The sequence below is a fragment of the Gouania willdenowi genome, chromosome 18 (assembly GCF_900634775.1).
Source record: "Gouania willdenowi chromosome 18, fGouWil2.1, whole genome shotgun sequence".
NCBI lineage: Eukaryota > Metazoa > Chordata > Actinopteri > Blenniiformes > Gobiesocidae > Gouania > Gouania willdenowi.
In genome coordinates this window covers 23,853,071-23,876,228 of record NC_041061.1, presented here as the reverse complement: position 1 = coordinate 23,876,228, position 23,158 = coordinate 23,853,071, and the positions used below count along the sequence as shown (strand labels likewise).

The 23,158-nt window shown below is 37.1% G+C and overlaps 1 protein-coding gene across 6 annotated transcripts in view; it reads right to left on the bottom strand.

The window, feature by feature from the left end:
• ank2b (ankyrin 2b, neuronal) overlaps window positions 1–23,158 on the bottom strand; it is a 229,697-nt gene that overhangs the window by 104,641 nt on the left and 101,898 nt on the right. For 3 of the 6 annotated variants that reach the window (XM_028474130.1, XM_028474139.1, XM_028474164.1), the window contains exon 1: window positions 20,937–21,226. The exons of the other annotated variants lie outside the window; for them this stretch is intronic. In XM_028474130.1, the coding sequence (XP_028329931.1) occupies window positions 20,937–21,065 (129 nt within the window). In that variant the 5' untranslated portion in view covers window positions 21,066–21,226. Of the gene's footprint in view, window positions 1–20,936; window positions 21,227–23,158 lie in introns of those variants that run through there. 6 annotated transcript variants of the gene reach the window in all.

The following is a 23,158-nucleotide window of genomic DNA, read 5'->3' as shown; positions in this document are numbered from 1 at the left end:
AAGATTATGATTATTTGGGCCACAGTATATAGTCATCTAGTCATGGGTTAAAAGTGACCAAAAATAGTGTAAAAGGTGGTGAAGTGGGATTTTAAAAACCACAGAAATTGGTTAAAAGAGTGGCTAAAAACAGACAGAAAATATGGTAAAAAGGGTTCAAAGTGTCAACATTAGAGCAATTAGTTTAAACTGGCAAATAATGGGCATGGCAAATGGTGAATGTGATTAAATGAGCAAAAATAAGCATGAAATATGGATAAAAGAGATCAAAAGTGACAGTCTACATATGAGACATTAGGTGAAAAAAAATATGACAAGAAAAAGTGATGAAAAAAGGTTAAAATAAGGCAAGATTGATGTAGTTGCAGAAAAAAAGTAAATTGGGTGCCGACGCCAAGGTTGAGAACCCATGTGTTACAGGAAAAAGCCACGCAGAGCAGTACTGACCAAATGTTTACAGTCTTCCCTAATGCTATAAAAATTAACAGTTTATTTATCATATTAAAAGTTGAGTGGGCTTACAAGGGAACCCCGTGGTGCACCATGTTATTCAACCATCTTGAGTCAATTAGTCTAATTGTTGTGGTTTTACCAAGACATTTAGTGGATACTGTGACAAATAGGGGGGGTCTCGGTACAACTTTTTCACTTTTTATACAATACCGATTCATTTATTTTTTGCAACATACAAGACAAAAAAGTAGACAACAACATAGTATAATAAACTGACAAAGACAGGTTACTCTAGATGATATATCTACAAATCCTACTCAGAATAGAAGTGGCCAATATCGATTTTGATCTGATACGATATTGCTAATCATTCATACTTTTATGACTTATTTTCTGGTGTGAAATGTTAGAAAAGGCTTGATCAAGTGATATTAAACAGTGAATACAATCAGCAAAAGTATGAGAAAAACTGGCCCATTTGTTAGAAGTGCTGGAGCGGAGCCTGGAATGGACTGCTTGTATCAGAATGTGTCAGATTCTAGTCTTTCTTTGTGGCCCAGTACCAAATACTGCTGTTTGTTGGCCATTATTTCACCTGTCTAAAGACAGAAATGTGGCCTGCTCTTACTTAAAACCATGTGATGTTTCCTCTCGGGCACATATGTCAAACTCAAGGCCCGGGGGTCAAAGCCAGGCCTTGAAAGCATCCAATTTGGCCCACAGGAAAAGTAACATTGACAGAGAAAGCCGTGGCTCAGAGAGCCTCGTAGAGTGGGTTGTCCAGTGACCGAAGGGTTGAGGGTTCAAATCCCGCTCTAATCGAGTCATTGTCGTTGTGTCCTTGGGCAAGGCACTTTACCCACATTGCCTTGTATGAGTGAGTATGAATTGTGCATGTATGTTGGTGGTGGTCAGAGGGGCCATAGGCGCGAATTGGCAGCCACGCCTGTGTCAGTCTGCCCAAGGGCAGCTGTGGCTACATTGTAGCTTACCACCACTGGTATGATTGTGTGAGTGACTGGTGTGAATGAATAATGGTTTCTGTAACGCGCTTTGAGTCTCCTTGAAGAAAGCGCTATATAAATCCAAGCCATTATTATTATTATTATTATTATTATTATTATAACTAACTCCACTGTAGATATCGTTGCCCATCCAAACATACAAATTTAAGCAAATTTCACAATATTTGCAGAGCTTAGAGTTTTCCTTTGATTATACCACATGATGACAGTCATTTTTTTTCAAATTGTTGAAAGAATTCGCAGTTTTTCCAAAATCCTGCAAAATATCTACAAAATATCCCCAAATCAAATTACTAAAAATGGTTGAAAAAAAATCCAGGACATATAGAAAGAATTTAAGTTTATTAAGGATATTGTCGGTGCCTTCATATTTTGCGTATCCCGCCTGTACTCTGTGGCCCACTTAAGATCAAACTGGTCCAAATTTGGCCCCTGAACTAAAATGAGTTAAACATCCCTGCTCTAGGGTGAACAGTAATTGTTGTCATCTTTGCGAGCAGTGGATCATAACCTGAAAGATCTTGGGTTCCTTTAAATCCCAAATTGAGAGGCGACACCCACATGGTCGATGCTTGTTATATGAGACATCCGACCTGCAGCAGAAGCTGCTGGGATGCTCGTGTAAAGTGAGAAGAATGACCTTCTTCTCTTTTTACGTTGGTCATGTTAAGTAGTGATATCACATGTGTAGGCTGTCATTAAAGCATGGCAGGGTTAAACGAGAGTAAAAACATTTTCGACTGTAATTTGATCTGTCAAACTCATATTATTAGGTGGGAAAAATTCAATTCCAACATTATTGAGCCCTAGTTTCACCTCCACATGTAAATATGTAGATTTTAAAGATAAATGACAGATATCAGTCCCTGCAGGATCTTCAATCCTGATTTCCTTGATTGTGTCACCAATTTTTGGGTAATTTTGTGAGATTGTTTCTGAGAAATTACAGAAAAACAACAATTGATAACACAGATAACTGCAAGCATTTTTACTGTAAAAGAACAAGAAACATTTAAAGTATTGTAAAGTATCTTTGAATTTGGGTATTTGGAGGGACTAAGATAAGTGAATTATTTGCCATTTATTTTACAAAGTGATTCATGTTTTCTGTCATTTTTTTCTTTCTCCTGCATGTCAAATTTGAGGCTTTAAAGCAGTGTTTCTCAAATTGGGTACATGTACCCCTAAGGGTACGCAACGGCACTACAGGGGGTACTTGAGAGAGAGAGAGAAGGTGTAGAAAATTTCAAATGAAGGCATTAAAATATGGGGCTTTATGTTTGTTTTTGACGACCAGAAAGAAAGTAGTAGCAGGTTCCGACCGCCACCTACACTTTTAGATGAGAAGGATAAATATATAGCGCCCTCTGCTGTTTAAAAAAGTACTGCGATTCAATTTTCAGAACATCGATGTGAACCGTGATACCTGACTCCATTTTTAACTGCCTTACAATTAATCGTTAGATCCCTAATATACAGTATCTGTATCTTTATTACATTATTTTTTCTATTTATATGTATATATATATATCCTTTATTATTGTATTGTTCATTTATCTTTATTGCACTATTTTTGGTGTCTTTTATGTTTTTCTGTGTATTGCCTTCTGTTGTCTTTTTTACTGCACTTTATTTGATGTGAGCTGTCATGACAGTAAGTTTCCCCACTGCGGGGAAAGCTATCTATAATCACACTAAAAATTACCAGCAACACACAAAACAACAGCAAAGACACACTAAATGAGAGAAAAATACACAAGATCACTACAAAATACACAAAAGTAACAGACAAACGCACAGTACGACAGAAGCAACAACCACATGACACCAAAAACACACTGAGATAGAATAATTTAAAGGGGACATATCATGCTAAATCCACTTTTTTAGCCCTTAAATGCATTTTGTTGTATATTTAGAGTGTTTAGAAGCACAGAAAAGTTCAAATTAGTCTCTTCAGGTGCTCCATTGATATCTTTATATTCTGTTTTGGTCATATTTTTCAGTCTGTTTCGATTTTTCGATTCTCTATTACGTTTTTTGAACAATAACGTCACAGTATTTGCAGCGGAACTGCCAAATTAGGACATCGACTCCAGGCCCAACACTTCGACCAATCTGCCATTTTTATTTCTCGCTTTTATTTTGTAGTCCAAGCTCCAGGATGCCGAAGTTACGAGAGGATAAGTCTAAATGTTCAGTTGTTGGATGTAGTAACCCACACGCTTCATTACACCGTCTCCCAGCATCAGAACCTTTTCAAAGTGCCTGGTTGGGTTTTATTTTTCACAGAAATGTACCCACATCTGTGGGTAAGGTCATTTTTGTGTGCGTGAAGCACTTCAAGGATGACTGCTTCTGGAACCTCTGCCAGTATAAAGAAGGATTTGCCGAGGGTTCAATTCCTTCTATCTTTGGAGACGACGAACAGAGCACTTCGGTAAGCTGTAAATAACGCTAAAAAGTGTGATAAGACGTCCCTGTCATTGTTTTGTTAGCATTAGCAGTCGCACCGTCTTCATATGTTAGCGCTGTGTGCTGGTTTTAAATCCTTGATGATATGGCCTACGTGATTTAATTTAAGTCTAAAGTTTTCATTAGTCATTTAATTTTGCCGTTTTTGTCTCTGAAAAAACTGTATTTAAATGCATTTCGTGACGTTAGCTTGGCGCTAGCGTTAGCTTGGCGCTAGCGTTAGCTTGGCGCTTGTGTTAGCTCACTTGTTAACATCCATATGAAGACATTGTTCGGCAGGTTCATCATCTTCATTTTCATCTCGCTCCACCGGGTCAGACTCTGGCTCAAACATGTAAGGCTGGATGGACAAGTCTTCCGTTGTTGACATTTTGTAAGTAACGTGTGAATAAACATTTTCTGCCGCTACATAATCGTATCTCTTCTATCAAACTACAAAAATGGCCGAACAGGGTGGAGTTGAACCGAGTGTCACCTCTGCAACCTAGAGAGGGGGCGGGGTATGAAGTGTCTCATTTGTATTTAAAGAGGACGCACCAAAACGAGATGCTCTTAGAAGCACATCAGAAAAGGGGCCTGTGGCGCTATAATGATGAGGAATTCAGACCCAAGCATTGCAGTTCCGCTTTATATAGACCACAACTGTGTGATTTATATGTAAAAAGGAAGGATTTAAAAGCATGATATGTCTCCTTTGAATAATAACAAAAACACACAAAACGACAACAAAAATACACAAAATAAGAGAAAATTAAAAGATAAACGGCCTTCGCCGCGCTGTCTTTGCCACGCCACCTTTCCGCGCTGCCTTTGCCGTGCTGCCTTAACTAAATTGTGCCGCCTTGCCGCGCCGCCTTTGCTGTCCAGCCTTCGTTATGCCACCTTCGATGCGCTGTGAAGGCGACGCGGCAAAGGCTGCGCAGGAAAAGGTGGCGCTGCGAAGGCGAGAGCCGTTTATCGCCGCTTGCAGCTATATTTTTGTCTGTTCTTTTTATCATTCAGTATATTTAGGCCCGAGCGTCATGAGCTGGCGAAGGGCCTCTTGCTCTCGTAGTGGCCACACTACAACGTGAGCGAAAATAGCTTTCTTTTTTTTTTTTTTGGCGTGGTCTTAATATTAGGGGAGTTGGTTCCGACACCAGGAAACAAAGAAGAAAGAAAGAATAATAATCCAACCCAACAACAATGTTTCCCCCTTTTTGAAAACGGGGTCACTGACGGGCACGTGGCGTTTGCATAGGCTCCACCCCTTCCCTAGTAGTGTAACCACTACGAGAGCAAGAGGCCCCTTGCCAGCCCATGGCGCTCGGGCCTAAAAACAAGAAAATACACAAAATGACAACAAAAACCAAAAATGTGTGTTATCACTTATTCATTCCATCATTATGCTCTATAGCAAAATGTGTTAGTCGAACAAAAGGGATACTTACATTCAAAAGTTAGATAAACACTGCTCTAAAGGGTCAGATTTGGCCCCTGGGCCTTATGTTTGACACATATGACTTAGAGGCTTGGTTTTAGCCACCGAACTGTCTAATATTTATCCAGATTTCTTTAATCCTTTGCAGTTACATACATTGTATTGTGTTGTACTTCAAATGCTGTTTTGAATTTTATGCTAATAACTTCTGCAATAAATCTGCACAGAACTCACATTACATGTTTTTTAATCTGCCGTGTCACCAGTAAGGGATGAAATGCTCACGCCTTCTGTTGGATCAAATACTACAGTTTTTCTTTCCTTTACTTGTTGTTTTTGTTCATTTTTTTATGGGACTCTGTAGAAAAAAATACACATGCTATTTTGTTGTGGTCACAACATTACACTGGTTTTGTTTGACCTCGACATTTAATTGAAAATCCAAACAAAGTTGCCCTTTCTTGTTATTCGGGACGCACTTTAGATTCATTAACCTTCTCTTGGCAGTAATTTTGTTAATGTCTCCTCCAATCTCTTCACTCCACAGCCGTCATCTGCCAGCACACTCATCCAATTACGGCAGCCAATAGATGGGAACCAGTGGCTTTGAGTGGAAATCTGGCTCTAAAAAAAAATCACCCAAAAACAAGTCACTGTTATAGTTTTTTTTATTGACCGCCTAACCCTTTACCCTTTCATCCCTCTCCTGTTTTTTTTTTTTTTTTTTTTTTGCTGTTTCTCTGTCCAGCTGGTAATCCATGGGGGGGGGGTACTGAAACAGACAAACAAATGCTTTTAATCCGTAATCATCCATATGGCTCACTGGCTGCTATAGAGGCTGCATAAAGACACCCGTAGCACTTTTTTTCCACCCACAGCTGTCATTTATTTTTTTTATGTTGTTTCTATCTATGTATTATATTTCACATGCAAGTTTTTACATTATAGAATTATATACTACCAGAAAACATGGCTCATTGGATATGTGTTTGTGGTTATAGCGTTTATTCTTTTAAAAAATATGTCAGTGTTTGGTAATGACATTAATATTAATCCAACTCTTCCTTTTAAATATTCAAAACATTGTACTCTATAATATTTCTATTTTGAGTAAAATGTATTAATAATTCATTGTTGGAAACTCGCACATTTCTGTGTACAGAAGTCTTTAATTGTATTAAAAAGGTTTTTTCTAGTCAGAAAACACATGTTATGGTCCCAAAAGATACCATATGTTAATTGGAAATCTCTATAGTAAATTTACTTGTTCAGGGCCACAAATTTTACAGGGAAAAATGACATAATTGCGCCATAGTTTACGCTATACATATACATAAAATACAAAATATGTAAGAAACTGACCATATCCAAGCAATACGTGATAAATATCAGTCCCAATAAAATCTTCACTTTAAATTTCCTAGATTTTGTGACAAATTTCTATTTAATTAAGGGGAATATTATGTAGTCATTTGGGGAAATTTAAGAATTTTTCATCAGTTTAATATTAAAAATGACTGCAATCATGCCATATATGCACCAGGAAAACTGTGAGCCGCTGCAAATACTGTTGAGTCATTTGCACAATGATTCATGTTTTAGTAAAAAAAAAAATGAAAAAAAAAAAAAACAAAACACATTTATTCAAAAAAATGCGCAAAAACGCAACAGAAAGATACACATAATGACTCCAAAAACATACATTACAGAAAAATACACCAAACAAAAAAATATAAAAGTGAGTAAAAAAAACAACATAGAATTAAACCAGGAAATTTGCATCGGCAAATATACCCCGTTATAACACTACAAAGTACAGTGTATGTACACCTCTTTTACATCCAACCTTCAAACACACACTCATTTGGCCATGATTGACAACTCTACTTAAGCTCCCACATAAATGCAGACTTCCGACGGGCACTGTACTCGTATGTTCAATTCACATTGGGAAGATTTAGGTTTGTTAACGTCGTAGAATAAAGCCAAATGTGAATCCTTTTTATCCACATTATTTATCAAAGGCACGTGTCAATTAATTGAAACATTTACCAAATTAATTGTCTGAAATACTAAGACAAAATACAGCAATAAAATACATTTTAATAACTGTTTTGAACTGTTAAAGCGTACAATACCATGAACCTTGGGAGTATTGGAATGTTAAAATGTCATTTTGACGTTCTTGTTGTGTGTGCGTTCGCTGAATTAACCTGACTGGACGACGTCCATAAAGACATCTTAACGTAATTTCAACATTGGGATTTAAGGCTCGCAAAGCATAATATATGAATGTTACTGAAATACACCTGGATATATACTTATTGACTGCAGGAAATACTGTAATAATGATTTGTAATAAACAGAAGCACATTTTGCTAGGGTTGTAGTTTAAATTTGACTTCAAAGGTCATATCAAGGTCCAGACGAGGTCGTGGTCATGACGTTCAGATGCCATTGTGCAGGTGTGACGCTATATGATCACGATCTGGATGTTTAGTGGGACTCTTCGTATTGTACCTAAGGCTGATGTTGAAGATGGTGGAGGAGATGTGAAGCGCTCCAACCTTTAATCATAACCTGTTTTAAGCATTCTGTGCAAACTGATGGCTGTAATCAGAACCATCCTAGAACCTACCTAACAGTGAGCCCATGTGCTTTTCTCGAGCAAACCTGTTCCTCGTTAACTTCCAATTAACGTCCTTCACGTCAACAATGGGCGCAGTCTGTGGGGGAGGGGGGCGGGGCAGCTTGCTCTGAGGGCGGAGACAAAAGTGCGGTGGAGATTTGTGTTGTGATTAACAGTTAGGAAAGAGTGACTATTAAAGCTAGTATTTTAGTGCAAAATGGGTTTTGAAAACCTAGTGTGTGTGTGTGTGTGTGTGTGTGTGTGTGTGTGTGTGTGTGTGTGTGTGTGTGTGTGTGTGTGTGTGTGTGTGTGAGAGTGTGGTTGGAGGGAGGGAGATGTAAAAGTCATGGTAGTAGGACAAAAGAGATAAATAACATAGTAGAAATAATAATAAAAGGGTTAGGGTTATAGCTTTATCAAACATTTGGATAATTTCTTATTGGTACAAATAATTTCATATATATATATATGTATTGCTTAGCCCAAGTTTGTATTTTGGCTTGTAGGTACATATATAGGTATGTATCGGTACATGTAGTACTAGGTATGTGTGTATTTATGTGAGTAGGGTTTGTATGCAGTAAACATTGATCAATATTATATTAAAAAAAAAAAAAAAGCCATGTACCATCCAGCTGAAAATAAAACGTGCTGTATATGTAGCCGAGTGGGAAACTGACACTTCACGGTGGTGCCACTGGGGGCGCTGTGTACCGTGTGGTGAAGCAATGCAGGAATCCACAGGAAGCAGAAGAAGAAGAGTTTACTGGAGCATCTGAGTGTGGGTTCTTTGCTGGGAAACAATGGTAAATTCTCATTCTAAAAGTACTATATTTACAAAACGAGTTATCTGTGTATCCTTGTTTTACTTTGTATGTGTGTAAATTGTGCCGTTTGTGACCGATGGTGTTGTAATTATGTCGATGTTTGTGTCGCACGTGCCGACCGAGCATTTGGCCTAGTAAACTTACTGATGAAACACTGCTAAAACCTTTTAAGTTTGTGTTCTGTGAAAATGTTATGACTGTTTTCTGTTTATGATTATACTCAAGACTGAAATATTTGTTAAGTCTACAGAGAAAATGGTGCTTGTGCCCTGCAGTGACAAGAGTATGTGGAACTAGCTCAAAAAACTACTACTGTGAGTATATAAAGGTTATATACTGATGTATTATAATATCTACTGTTAGTGACAACATGTGATGTTTTAACTATGTGGTTGTGTGTATCTTGTTTGGTTTTATTTACATTTATGGGTTAAGTGTATTTCATGCTTTTGATAATAAGCTTTAAAAAAAAAAGACAAAATTTGAAATGTATTTAACACTGCTCCTCTTCCTTTGAGCAGTCAAGAAATAAAAGACCCTGAGATCTAGTTTTGTGTTTGGTGTTATTTTACATTTCACGAGCCGACATATATTTATTGTAAAAACAGTACATTATTATACAACTTTGCTAAAAACGCACCGATTATAGAAGCTGCTGGTGCAATGTCGCTATGGAAACAGAGCTTGTGTTGCAGGCTATTTCAGGATATTTGATTTTTTTTGAAATATAGAAACTGAATAATTATTCAAGAATATCATGTATTGTTTCAGTGCGGATGGTTGTAGTATAAATGTCTCACGGGGTCCTGGTTCTTCTATAATGACTAATAGCCTTATAATACGTCCACACAGCGCTAACCCTCTGAGACAGACTCCAGTGGACCCCTGAAGCTGTGCTGTGGTATCTGTAGTTAACATGTTACGAGTAAATACGTCAGGTCTTGAAGGTTGATCTTGAAGACTTTTGGTACATCAGGTCAAGGTCACATCACTCAAGTTCAAGTTTTTACCAAATGTCATCATAAGCTGGCATTTTACATTTGTGTATTAGCTTTTCTTTCGTAGTTACCTTATACCCTCTTGGCTTGTCCTGATGCTGCCCTACTTTTACACTGATATCAAAAATTCATCATCTGGATGATAAAAGTAAAAAAACAACAGCTGCTGCCAATTTAGCCAGGATGTTAAGAAAAGAAGCAAACAAGCCAACACTGCAGCGTTGAATCAGTTTAGGTAATAATATAGAGAAAAACATCTACTTTTAGAATGGTCTGATTTCCATAACCGATGAGTTTCATTATTATCATTACATTTCCATTATACTCATAATTAAACACAAACATTTTTGATTTTTTAGTTAAAAACCATCACGTCTGATTAATACTGCATTCAATAACTGAACTAATACTAATACCATCTTTCAAATCACTTCTCAAACCTCACCTGCTTTTAACATTTAACCATCCACTCATTCATACCCGTTTCCTGCTTTTTCCTTACTGACGGTCTTTCTTTGTCCTGATTTATATTTCTTTGTTTTATTTCACTCTTTTTGCTATTGTTGTTTTAACTTGTAAAGTGTTTTTGAGTGTCTTGAAAAGTGCTTTTAAATGAAATGTATTATTATAATTATTACAATAGCTTCTTAAAACTTAAAACAAAGATTGTTGTGAGTGCATAAATGATTTACAGCTAACCCTAAAATAGAAGACTGAACGCCCACAGAGCAGCAGAGAGATGAAAAGAAGAATAGTGGCCCAAAGAGAAGACAGAAAGAGGGAGAGGAGAGCTGGAATGGATGGTGATAGGATCAGGAGTAACTGAAGGCAGCACACACTCTCTCCAGCCAGTAACAGTAACTCGTTTTACAGCAATTTGGGTCATTTTGCTCAGTTCAGTCTTCCTGACAGGATGACTGAACACACCCCCTAACTGTTCTTTACAAAACTTATCCTAACCCACATCACAATTGTAGCATTTTTGCTGTTAGGCTACTATCAAACACATACTTGCAATGTTCTCATCATTTGCTAAATGTTAGAAAAAAGAAAAAAAAAAACAACAACAACAATGCTTTTCTTCTGAGTAACATGCATGTCATATGTACTATTAGTCCCAAAAAAAAAAAAAAAAAAAAAAAATTTGAATGTCTTAATTATGATCCACATATTGTGACACACACAACTAAAAAAAAAAAAATGAATTTTTTTTTTTTAACAAGACATTAAAGTTGATATCCAGAGTTCTGAGAAATCTATGTCTATGTAGCATTCTTTTGAAATTACTATGGTCTACTGCCGACTGACATTGTATATGAGCTTATATGAAGATGCACACACGTGCACTACCGGAAAATACATTTTTGCTCAAAAAAATGTTTATTTTTGTTTTCAAAGTGAACGGACGCATGTTTTATTTGTTTATTGGATTTGGTTAAGGTTAGGGTTATAATCTCAGTACGTGACACCGGTTTTGAGTTGTAATAATCTGGTCACCCTATGCTAGCATGCTAATCCTCTGGAAAGTATTTCTTAGTTAGACAATCATTCTACATCACAAAGTAAAACAGCCCGTTAATGTTATGTGACATGCTAACAAATGTTCCTCAGCAACTACTAGATTAGATATTTTGAAGTTATTCAAAATGTTCAAAAGTTACTCACTGTCCCTGAGACACTGATGGCACAAATGTATGAATTATGTATTTTGTAGAGCAAATAAAAGTCCGATTTTAAACACCTTTGGTCAAATCACCGTAAGTGAAAGGGCTACGCTAAAAACCAAAGTTCGCTAATGCTTGATTTCTGCAAACATGCATGTTAGCATGTGCTATTTATCCTAAAAAACATTTTGATATCTTAAATATGGGCCATATATTGTGACACAAGAGAATTAGTGTGTCATAGACTGATTCTCAAGATATTAAGGGAGTTGCTAATTTGTTAATGCTAGCATGCTAGTCCTCTGCAATGTATTTCTTAGACAATCATTCTCCGTCACAAAGTACAACACAGCTGCTATTATTATGCTACATGCTGCAAATGCTTTTCAGCAACTACTTGAAGTATTTTAAAATGTTCAAAAAGTAGATTAGTCACAAATGTATTAATTATGTATTTTGTAGAGCAAATTAAAGTCTAATTTTAAATTCCGTGGATCAAACCACAGTAAGCTAAAGGGCTACGCTAAAAACCATAGTAGCTAAAGCTTGACTTCTGCCAACACACTATGAGGTGGATCCCTTCATTTCTAGAGGGAGTTCTGTACATGGCTAAGCTTCTTTGGGTGATCTTTTCCTCTTGCATAACTGAACCACGGTATCATCTGCACTACCATGTCCAAGCCTGCCTGTGTGATATAATTCTGTGCACATTCATTAAAGCGGCAATACGCCATTAATGGTAATCACTTATGCAGTGAAACCTTTTAAGCACCAGTAAATAAACACGGCTTTGTTATTCACAATAATTCACTATAACTCAATGTGAGGCACCACATGCATAGTGGTCTCACTGTGTTGGATTTCCCTTCTCTTTGTTACCATAGCAATGCCATTGGTATCCTGGATGAGCTGCAATGCTCCATAGTGCAACAGCAACCAGATTATAAATACTTTAATCCAGGATTTTGACAATCCCAGTTCAGCATCTATCTAACAGTGATGCATACTCAACATCAGCAGCATGGGGGTTGGGGGTGGGCTCTGAATTCATAGGTGGGCTTGGGTAAATATTTTGACAACAGGGAGAGAAGTGATAATAAATTTTAAAACCTGGAAAAATTATTGATTGGTCTAACCTCCAATGGTTGGCATATATCTAGAGACAAAGTGTTTTTTGGTTAAGTAGAATATGTTTTTATGAAGCTATTAAAGAGTCTTGAAAAGTTTAAACAGATTACATTTTGTAGAACATTGGAAACATGGCAAATGTCCTGCGATAATCCATCAGATCAGATGATCAGTTCATCTATGGAGAGGAGGTGGGGGGCAGAGGGATGGATTAACATCTCCACAAACATTCCTCCATAAACTACATCAGATGAGCATGCAGCTGTGGCCTGAGATTAGATGTGAAAACAAACAGAGCCACATGATGTGTGACTTTCATCACTAATATGAGCCGTCAAATCAAATAGCTCAAGTCAGGTCTGCATACACGTAGCTAATCCAGGGTTCTTCTGCATGTTGAAGCTTGAGTGGGATTTAAAGGAACTGCATTTCCCAACGGGCTCACTGACAGTACAAAGTATTCCCAGTAATATCACCTCAATATGTGCCACATTCAATCCCAGCCAGGTTTGGATCCTTCCGTGTAAGCCCTAAAATAAACAACCTGTGTAAGAAAGAAAAACAGGACTCCACATCCCACAATGCATTGCACGAAACTTGCTACATTCCAACAAGAGTGGACATCAAAACAAACTTGCTACTTTTTATCTTTTACATCCAATGATCTTTGATTTATTGATCTATGAGGCCTACACTATGTCATTATATGATTTTAAAAAACATCCAAACAGGCAAGTTGGATTTCCTCAAGTTGTGATGTCACAAAGCGGAAACTCCTTCTCCTGACATCCCTGGCTCTTCCTACCCTATAAGAACATGAGCTCCTCCCTCTCAAACTATCTCACAGCTAAAACAAACACTGTGGTTTAATATAGAATATACATTGTACTTTATTTTGTTTTCTGCATTTAATTTCAGTGGGAACTTCTGGTTTACAAAATAAAAGTCAGTTGGAGCAATGTTATTAGAATGTTTATTTCTAACATCTCATTAGAGCTACAGTAAAATGCATGTCAACAATTAACTAATGAAACACAATAATAAAAACAATCAAAGTTTATACTTGATTTTTTTAACTAAGCAATAAAAAATGTAATATTTTTTTTATTTTTTATTTAGAGAGTGCATGGCTTATTAGCCAGAACATTGTTTTGTTTTCTTGTTTTCCTTAAAAAGATGTTATGTTTTCTTTAGTTTTTTAACTTCAGTGTATTGCATGGTGTTACTTAAGTCCTGACTATGGGGGACAAAAGTAACAAAATGCAACATCTAGTCAACGTCAAAGTCCACATTACACAGAAGATAGGATAATTTAAATTAGGTTAATTTAAACTAAGTTGATCAGAACTTAATTAATAAACCTGATCAGATTCAGTAAACCATTGATCCCTGAGAGGAAATCAGGTGACATTAATGCTGTTCTCAATATATCTTTATATGACATATAAATAATTAAAAAGGAGAAGTCAGAATCATGCATGACACTACAACTTATATCTACTTTTTAATTGTGTGAACTTTATTTTTGACATACATTTTTGTTAAATTATGAGTTTTTCTTTAATTTATTATTAATTATTTTGTTCCCTCACAGGAGTTAAAAACTAATATTTTCTTTAAAAAATGATAAATATTTCAAAAAAAAAAAAAAAACAGAGTTTGTGAAACTGTCACAAAAATTACTACGTAACTTTTCATGCGGAGCAACAACAATTCCTCATATTTTTTAAATGTTTCCGTGTTGGGTGATTTTTTTTTTTTTTGTGATGCATGGCACGAATGTTTGCCTTTCTCCAATGCTATGCTCTAACGAATATTCCCACTCTTTCACATTCAAGTCTTTTTCATGGGAAATTAGAATGAAAACAACTAAACATTCAATTTAACAATAGGCTTTTACTGTAGCTATGTTTGGATATTTGATTTAATGATATTTATGTTTTTTTTTTACCTTTTAAAAAAAAAATTTATATTACCATCTCGTGAGTTTGACTTCGACAGTCAGAGTTCGCGAATGAATGCGACGAGTATGGCAAATGTGCTATCTAAAAGCAGACACATTTGTTTTGGTTGACAAATTAAAGGTAAATGCACACAGCTCAGCATCCTCCTCCTCCTCCACTGCAGAATTAAATAACGATGAGAGAGAGAGTGAATAAAAGAAACAGTGAGACGGATCAAATTTTTCCGTGACTTGCCAATCTGACAGTAAAAAGCTATGTGCAGGTTCACCACTTTTAAGCAATCTAACCTGTCATAGATAAAAGATGAAAAGCAATGTAGAGAAACAGCAAAAAGCATTAGAAAAGGTGAAGTAAACAATTTCACTGCAATACGGAGGATCAGCTGTTTTAAACTACACTGTAGATGTGTGTGTTCATCACTGAGCAAAAACACAGATGGAGCTGTGCCGTCTCTTTATTTCTGCTGTGTCCCATTATATGGAACAACAACTAACCATTTGATTTTTTAACTTTAAAACTACTACTGCTGTGTTTGTAGTTTTAGGGGCCAATTCGCGCACAGTCCTGATTCCCTAGGGTTAGTACCCCTTATTAGCGCGTGGAGATTATGTTTGCACACAATTTAATACCCCTACATCTTTAGTGAATCCACCCGATAATGTAGTAATTTCACTGTACAATAAAAGTTGTCATTTAACAATACAAAAAAAAATCATTATGATAATTTCTTAACGTTGTGTAAATTCACTCCTATTACATGAAACAAAACAGGACTTCTGTAGACTTCTGTAGGAAAATATATGTTGGGTCAGCCCAGTCACAGAGTTTGTGAAAGTGTCACCAAAAGGACTTTATGTAATTTTTCATGCGTGGCAACACAATTTCCTCATATTTTTTGTGCTACAGTAAACAACTTTTGTGAAATATTTTCGTGCTGCATGGCACAAATTTGTGTGGAGGTGCTGGGAACGAATTACAAACAGATGTATGTCAGTGGGATTTACAACAAACCCATGAATGAAATGTTCTAAAAAGTAATGTGATTCCACAAAATAACTTTCAATCGAAACACGAGAGTAGACAAAAACAAGACAGAAAACGTGAGATGGTGTTGGTTGCTCATGTGCCACAATGTTGAGACAGTTCATGTTCCAAATATATCATCACATCAGACATCAATATTCATATTACTGAGTTAGCTCAATTCACACAAGCAAAGTGTAGCTACTCAAAAGAGTGATTTACCAAAGAATGCAATTAAAATAGTTAGCTAAACAACTTCCTTGCTCAAAGGCAACATCATTAGTACTGATGCATGATTGTTAGCCAAAAAAAATGCCAACAGCTACAGTGTTGTTTTGAGCAGGTAATTAAAAACATAAATCATGCATAATGACAGTAACTCAGCTTTTCTACATTCTAGCGAAAAGAAAGTGTTCAAAGCTAAAAAAATAAATTAAAAAAGTCAGCTAAGGTCTCACAACCAAACCTTAGCTAATAAAATTTCACTTAAAATGGTTAGTTAAGCTAAATATAAAATGTAAACATGCTAGCTCGTGCTACTAGCTGACACATGAACAACGTCATCAGCTGTTCACAGCAACCATAGCTAAAAACTTAAAGGTCCTATATCATGCAAATCAACCTTTATGAGTTTTTAACCTTGTTACAATGTTAATGCCTTATCAAAAACACCCCCGAAGTATTATTGGGATTCCTTCCTGCATCTCTGAGAAATCTTCAATAATCCTGCTCTCTGAGAGCTACTCTGCACTATTCTGAAAAATGAGCAGTTCAAATTCTGGTGACGTCGTTAGAATTGTGAAGCGTCCTGTGCCTGCTGCTGGTGCTGCGCCTCCACAGTGAACATACGTGCCCATTCTCTCTGGTGCTAGACTAGAGTAATGCTAGCGGCTGAATCACATCTGTTTGGATGTCATTGTCCTTTCTTATCCAGTCTGCACAGGGCAAAGAAATGGACTTTGTTTTTGCACCAAACGATAATGTCTTGTAACCGAAAATGCGTGTTCGACTGCGAAAGTCCTCGGAATTTGTTCAAACTTTCTAAAGAAGAGTCTACTGGCCAGAAGTGGTTGGAATTTATCTCTGGGAGCACACGACGCACCATCCAGCATCAATTAATCTGTGATCATCACTTTACAGAGGACAGCTTGGTGAACCTTGGCCAGTTCCAAAGTGGATTATCCAGTCAATTACGTCTTCAAACCGGAGAAATTCCCACAATAAAACCCAGTGATGGAGAGGCCACAGCCGTTAGTAAAATAAACCTCTAGCAAAATGTTAGCCATACTCACTTTGACTTTATATTTGAAATACATTCTCTGGAACTGTTTACAAAGTTTGGTGGGCGTGACTGTTGCCGGGGCTCTAGGGCTAAGTCATGAAATGGGAGGCACTCACACGGGGAGAGGCGGAGCTCCGAGAAACCGTGCGTCTCAACTTCCGGGTTGAAAGAAAATAAGTAATATTTCTTAATAAATTTGTATTTTATTTTGCAAAATGTAAACTATTACCCATGGCTGTAGTTGATTTTGGAAGGTCTTAATATAGCATGATATAGGACCTTTAAACAAGTACTACAGCTTCAATTGCCTGTCCTTTGAATCTCAGCATTGATGTATTTTGAGAAACTAATGACATTTCTGCAACATCTGCTGCACCGCGTTTGCTTCCAGTAGTGTACACAAAAAATAATCCTGTCTCCTGGGACAGAGTTTTTATTTGGTAAATGATGGATTCTTGCACAAGAAGAGCCAACACAAGCTTGTAGCGAGAGCCTAACAAATCACAGAACTCTGACAATGCCATTTCCTGCAATGTTTATGGGGCCCACAAAACTGAAGGTGAACTGAGAGAGTTAAAGTACCATATATATCTGTAAAGGTATTTGTAATTGAGGTGAAATACCTACAAAAGATAAATGGAGTTTTATAATAAAAGTTATTTAGTATTCATCTGAGAAAACCATAGGATTTAAAGTGGCAAAATCAATTGTCTTTGATGATCAGTAGGCCTATATATATTTCACATATTATATTAACATATAGATTGTGGCAGTCCTGCAGAAAACAGCAGCAGTAGAGGATGAAGGGTAGAGCGAAACATCATGATCTATATACGAAGCAGCTTTGAAAGACTTGACAGTGGTATGAAGTGATTCATAGAGGGTTTGCACCGACGTCACTTTCTGGGTAGTAACCCAGATGCGCGGCCATGTTGGAGGTAAGCAGCTGTTGAAACTACATGTTTGGGGCTCACAGAATAGATGGATAAATCACAGAAAAGCTCATCAAAATGCATATAGATCCATACAAGTCGGCTTCCTCGTCTTGGATCAATGACGACCCAGAGAGTCTTCCGTTGATTATGTTTCCTGATATTGCCAACTATCTGGATTTCACCAAGCCATACACAGCGGAAGACCTTACAGAAGTTTGAAGGTCGGCTGCGGCTGTGGAGGCTCGTGTTCGCAACGAATATATAATGTCAGATAACTCAGTCAGTTTTGATAATTTCTCGGTGAACCTGCAGCGTAGTTACTCTAAAATAGTATACGACCACCAGGCAATCCTAGAGTCAGGCAAATCAAACAGTCTGTTAGATGTGACTACTCTGGAACTCGAGCCTCGGATTGCTACGCCGGCTACTTCCAGCGACCTGTGTAGCAACGGAGCTTTGTACCAGTGGTGTCCGCCAGCGGAGAAGTAAGCGGTGTGACCAAGAGGAGGAGGGGGCTAGGAACCAAGCTAAAAAAGCTAATCCTCAGAGAACACCGGTTCCTTCCATCCTGCGTTTATTACCCTACCTGAAGCTGGATTTAAATGCAAGACGGGGGATGAGGGCGGCGGTGTTTGCATATACACCAATAACAACTGGTCCAACAACGGTGAGCTCGTCTCATGTCACTGCTGATGTAGTGTAGATGTAACTGCTGACTATAAAATGCAGACATTGTTATCCCTGATCTGTTATAACTTTTGGCAGTCTATAAAACTCCACGTTTTTCAAGTTCTGACCGATTAGTACAGCAAAAAACACGGCAATAGTTCACCATTTCCTCTCAAAATTCGGGATTTGCTTGCGCCGTGAAAACCCTCTATGGTTACTCAGTTATTATACATCACATTATATGTCAAAGTGAAGAAAAAGTAATTGGTCTTGACTTCTGGCTTAGACATTGATATCCTATAATAGATTTCAAGCTAATTATAGTTAATGCACTTCTAGCATAAACCAAGCTAGCACTGTTGTAAGAATATTTCTAAAGATTATAATTTCAGACCTTACTTGACTTAATGAATGTCATTTATAAGTTAATTGATGTGTGTCATATCAGATTGAGGAAATTTAAAACTCATCATGTAAAATAAATAAAATACCATGTAAAATGGTATTTATTTACATTTTACATGATATGAATACCAAACTAATCGTTTGACAGACAGTTAATTGAGTTCATTGAAAGAATAAGCCAACCAGAATCTTCATGTCTGATTTGACAATTTTTCCATACTCATACTCTTTCAGATGACTTTTTGACATGTAGCTAAATGCAATGATGAAGTGTAAGGATGTACATGGCTTCTGATTAGATAAGCATACAATTTGGTGGCTGTACTTTGTTCATTTTATTACATAAGAAGTGAACAAGGGGGTGTTAAGTGAGAATGTATGGTGAGAATTCCACAAAATTCAGTCTCAATCAACTTTATTATGTCCTTATAATATAACTAGATAGCGCATACATAGGATTCTATGTAACTATCTTTAATATGAATAAGTAAATACTTCCAATGAGCTTGAATTACTGCAGGAGTTCACCAAGGCAGGTCACATGTTTGAACGAATCTTTGTATATAGCATCTATAAGATGCTTAAATAACAGATACTTAAATGTCCTTTGATGTTTCTATTCTTTGACTAATTTTTATTTAATTTGGGGAAATTTTGTGGAATAATTTCAGAAAAATTGCAGGATTTTGGCAGAATTCTGAGTTCTTTCATCAACATTTTACAACTGAATGATTTGGTAATTTACACAATGATTCAAGTATTCTCCTGAGGACCGAGTCGGATGCTCTGAAGGGCTGGATTTGGCCCCCCTGGCCTTGAGTTTGACTCGTGTGGGAGAGAGAATCAAAGGGTGGGGCAATACACAGTTCACAATACGCTAGACGATAATGGGCTCACAATAACAATATGTGCATACTTGGTCTGGGTATGGTCTTTAATCAGTAGGACTAAAAAAATAAAACAAAACAAACCATAATTATCTTGTGTGTAGTAGATCATGTGGACATCTTGTGACGATTTAATATCACAATATATTGTCTCCCAATATATCGTTTCACCTTTAAGAGATGAGTTCTAAAGTGTGAAACTCAAGGCCCAGGGGCTAGATCCGGCCCTTTAGAGCATCCAATTTGGCCTGTGGCAGCAAGCAAAAAAAAGTCAGAAAACCATGAATCATTGTGTAAATTACCAACTAATTCAATTCTAGATATCTACAAATTAATACACAAATTATTTTTTATATTTGCAGGGCTCTCATATACAGTATATATATATATCTTATATCACATTGTGGCAGTTATTTGTAATCTGAAATTGTTAAAAAAAAAAAAAACTAAATTTTTTTTCAAAATCTGCACGTTTCTTCAAATTATTCCAAAAAATTTCCCCAAATTACATAAAACTGGGTCACAAAATCCAATAAACTGAAAGTGAAGATCCTGCAGGGACTGAAAGTCACTTATTGCTTTATCAGCGCAGTATATATTTTATCATTTATTAATATGTGCAAGCGCAAACATAAAGATTAAAATTCTAATTTTCCTGCCAAAAATCTGCAGCCCACTGCTCCGCATTTGGCCCTTAAACTAAAATGAGTTTGACACCCCTGCCTTAGATGATAAAGCTAACATAAGTTTCACATTTTGTTGGCAAACACACATCTTGCAGCGTTGTAATGCAAAGCAGCAGGAATGACAGCAAAGTGTGTGAGATAATGAGTTTTGGGATCATAGATGACACTGCTCCAAACTTAACCTGGGTCCATACATACAGTAGCTAATGGAGAAGTTTGGTTAAGGTTATAAAAAATAATGTTTAGCACGTTCTGATGGAAAGTTGCCAAAGAACAGAAAATAATGCTGATGGTCTGGGTGGAAGGAATGCTTGTGATGGATGATGCCACCTGAATCTCCCCTCGCAGTGACACACATGAAGTGATGAAGATGAGGAGGCTGGTGACGAGGTGGGAACGGGCAGACCAGTGAAACACAGATTGTTTACGAATGAGCGGGGATGGAGGTTTGGGTCTGAGCCGATACCTTTCGCTTGCGCTCTGCCCGTTCCTTGGACCGCCTTCGTCTCTCTTTGGCTTTCTCCAGAGCCTTAAGATCCGGAGGCTGGTCCATCTCGGACCTTGCCTTCTTAATGTGAGCTGCGGCGTGAGCCATGGCTGTTAGATCAATTTAGGAAGTCCTCTCAGAGAGAATGCTTCATTGATACCAAAAAAAAAGCCAATTTCAAAAATGTCCACCTGACTTTCCTTGTTGCCCAAGGACACGCAGGGTAAGAGTAAGCTCTGTCTCCTCAGTCCTCTCAGTGTATAAATGTCCCTCTCTGCTGCCTGGGTAACTGCATCTAACACAGGGGTGGGAGGGAAGAGGGGGTGGCCTCGTACACACCATGCACCAAGAGGTAAGGCTGTGGACCAATAGGGATGCCCGGAAGAAATAGAGAGAACTGTGCACAGGGAGGGGAAATCCACCCTTCCCTTTAGCACTCAGCCAGTGAAAACCTGCATAGCTTTAGATATAAACTCATCTACTGTATTTACACCATTCATCATGTAGGGGCGGCGAATAGATGGAGGTGGAGGGTGAGAGTGTAAGTCGAGGGGGGTGTTGGGATTATAGGAAGGCGGCGTTAGAGAAGAGGAAATATGTGGGAGGCAGAACAGAACACGGAAGCATCAGCATGTGTCCTTTGGAGAAAAAAAAAAGCAAGGAACGTACCAATGATACCCAAATTATAGGGGGTGTAACCGTCCTCTAGCATCACCCTCCCCTGGTTACTAGTGGACTATTCTAGGGCGTGATGGAGACGTTTCACAGCTTCAGTAAAACATTTTTATTCTCCTATGGGATGTGACAGTTTTTCCGCATGTGGTCACGAATGAAGGTGAACAATGTGTCTGCAGCACTGACAGGATTTCTGCCTGACCGCCTTTCATTTAGAGATGTAGGCGAGGGATGCTTAGGGAACATTCCTGGCTAAAAATTATGCCATCTGCACACTCAGTGTCACAAAGCAAACCGACCATGTCAACACAATCCCTGGCCATGGTGCTGAAATCAACAACTCGGGGACAGGTATCATTCGCTAAGGTCGCATTTGTGGGCCTAAAGCCTCTCTTAGGATACTATTCAGACTTGTGCAGCAGTCATTTAATGTGTTTCACACTTTTACACTGCAAACTATTTTTATCTGTTGTTTTTAAAATCCTCATTGTGTGTTTTAAGCCCATTGTCTTATTGTGTCAAAAAAAATAATTCTGTCACTGCTTCAGGACAGACAATAAAGTCTATCTATCTATCTATCTATCTATCTATCTATCTATCTTCCCAACATAATTAGTGCCAACTTTATTTTAGGTGAATTTGAAACCATTTTCTCAAAATTCACTAATAAACAATACCACAAACAAAATTCAGCCTCCACTAAATCCTCTACCAAACACTTTCATCAGCCAAAAAATCAAGTCATTACTTTTCACCTTGTTGAGGTTCAAAACAATATCTTCTTTCTCATGGCCTCGCCCTTATTACCTTGCTTATACTACAGCACCATCTTGTGGACAAATGCAATATAACAACTCAAGAAGTGTGTTTTTCATATAACTATGCAAAACCCCTTTTTGTTCGATTACAACATTTTGCTCAGAATACTATGAACAAACATTCTATAAACCGTAATAATGGAATGAATGGGTAATAATACACTAAAGGATGTCATTTTGTAAATACGTGGAACGAAACAGTATCACGTGTCTCGTTAATACATGGATTTCTATAGTTTTTTTTTCTTCATCATTTTCAGTCAAGACTGACCCTTGTGTTTTCAGTTCATGTTCTAATCAAGATCATTTTCTTCATCATTATTATTTTAGCTAAAAATAAACATGATAAAACCTACATTTTGAATTCCTTCATTTGTTAATTTTTCACTCACTCTTTCATTCAAGTACCCCTTGTAGTACCATCTACATCTATTTGAGAAATACTGGTATAGAGAACAACTGTTTGTTTATTTATTTATTTATTTTTAATAATCCATGGCTTTTTATGGTATGAGTAGCATTTTAAAACATGTTAACCAGTGAATTTTTGGGCAAACGTGAAAAAAATGATATTGTGTGTGTGTGTGTGTATATATATATATATATATATATATATATATATGTGTTCTGCTTTAAAAAAAAAAAAGAAATAGTGAAATACTGTTTTTGATAAATGTTACACCTCTAAAATAACTTTTTTTTCGAAAC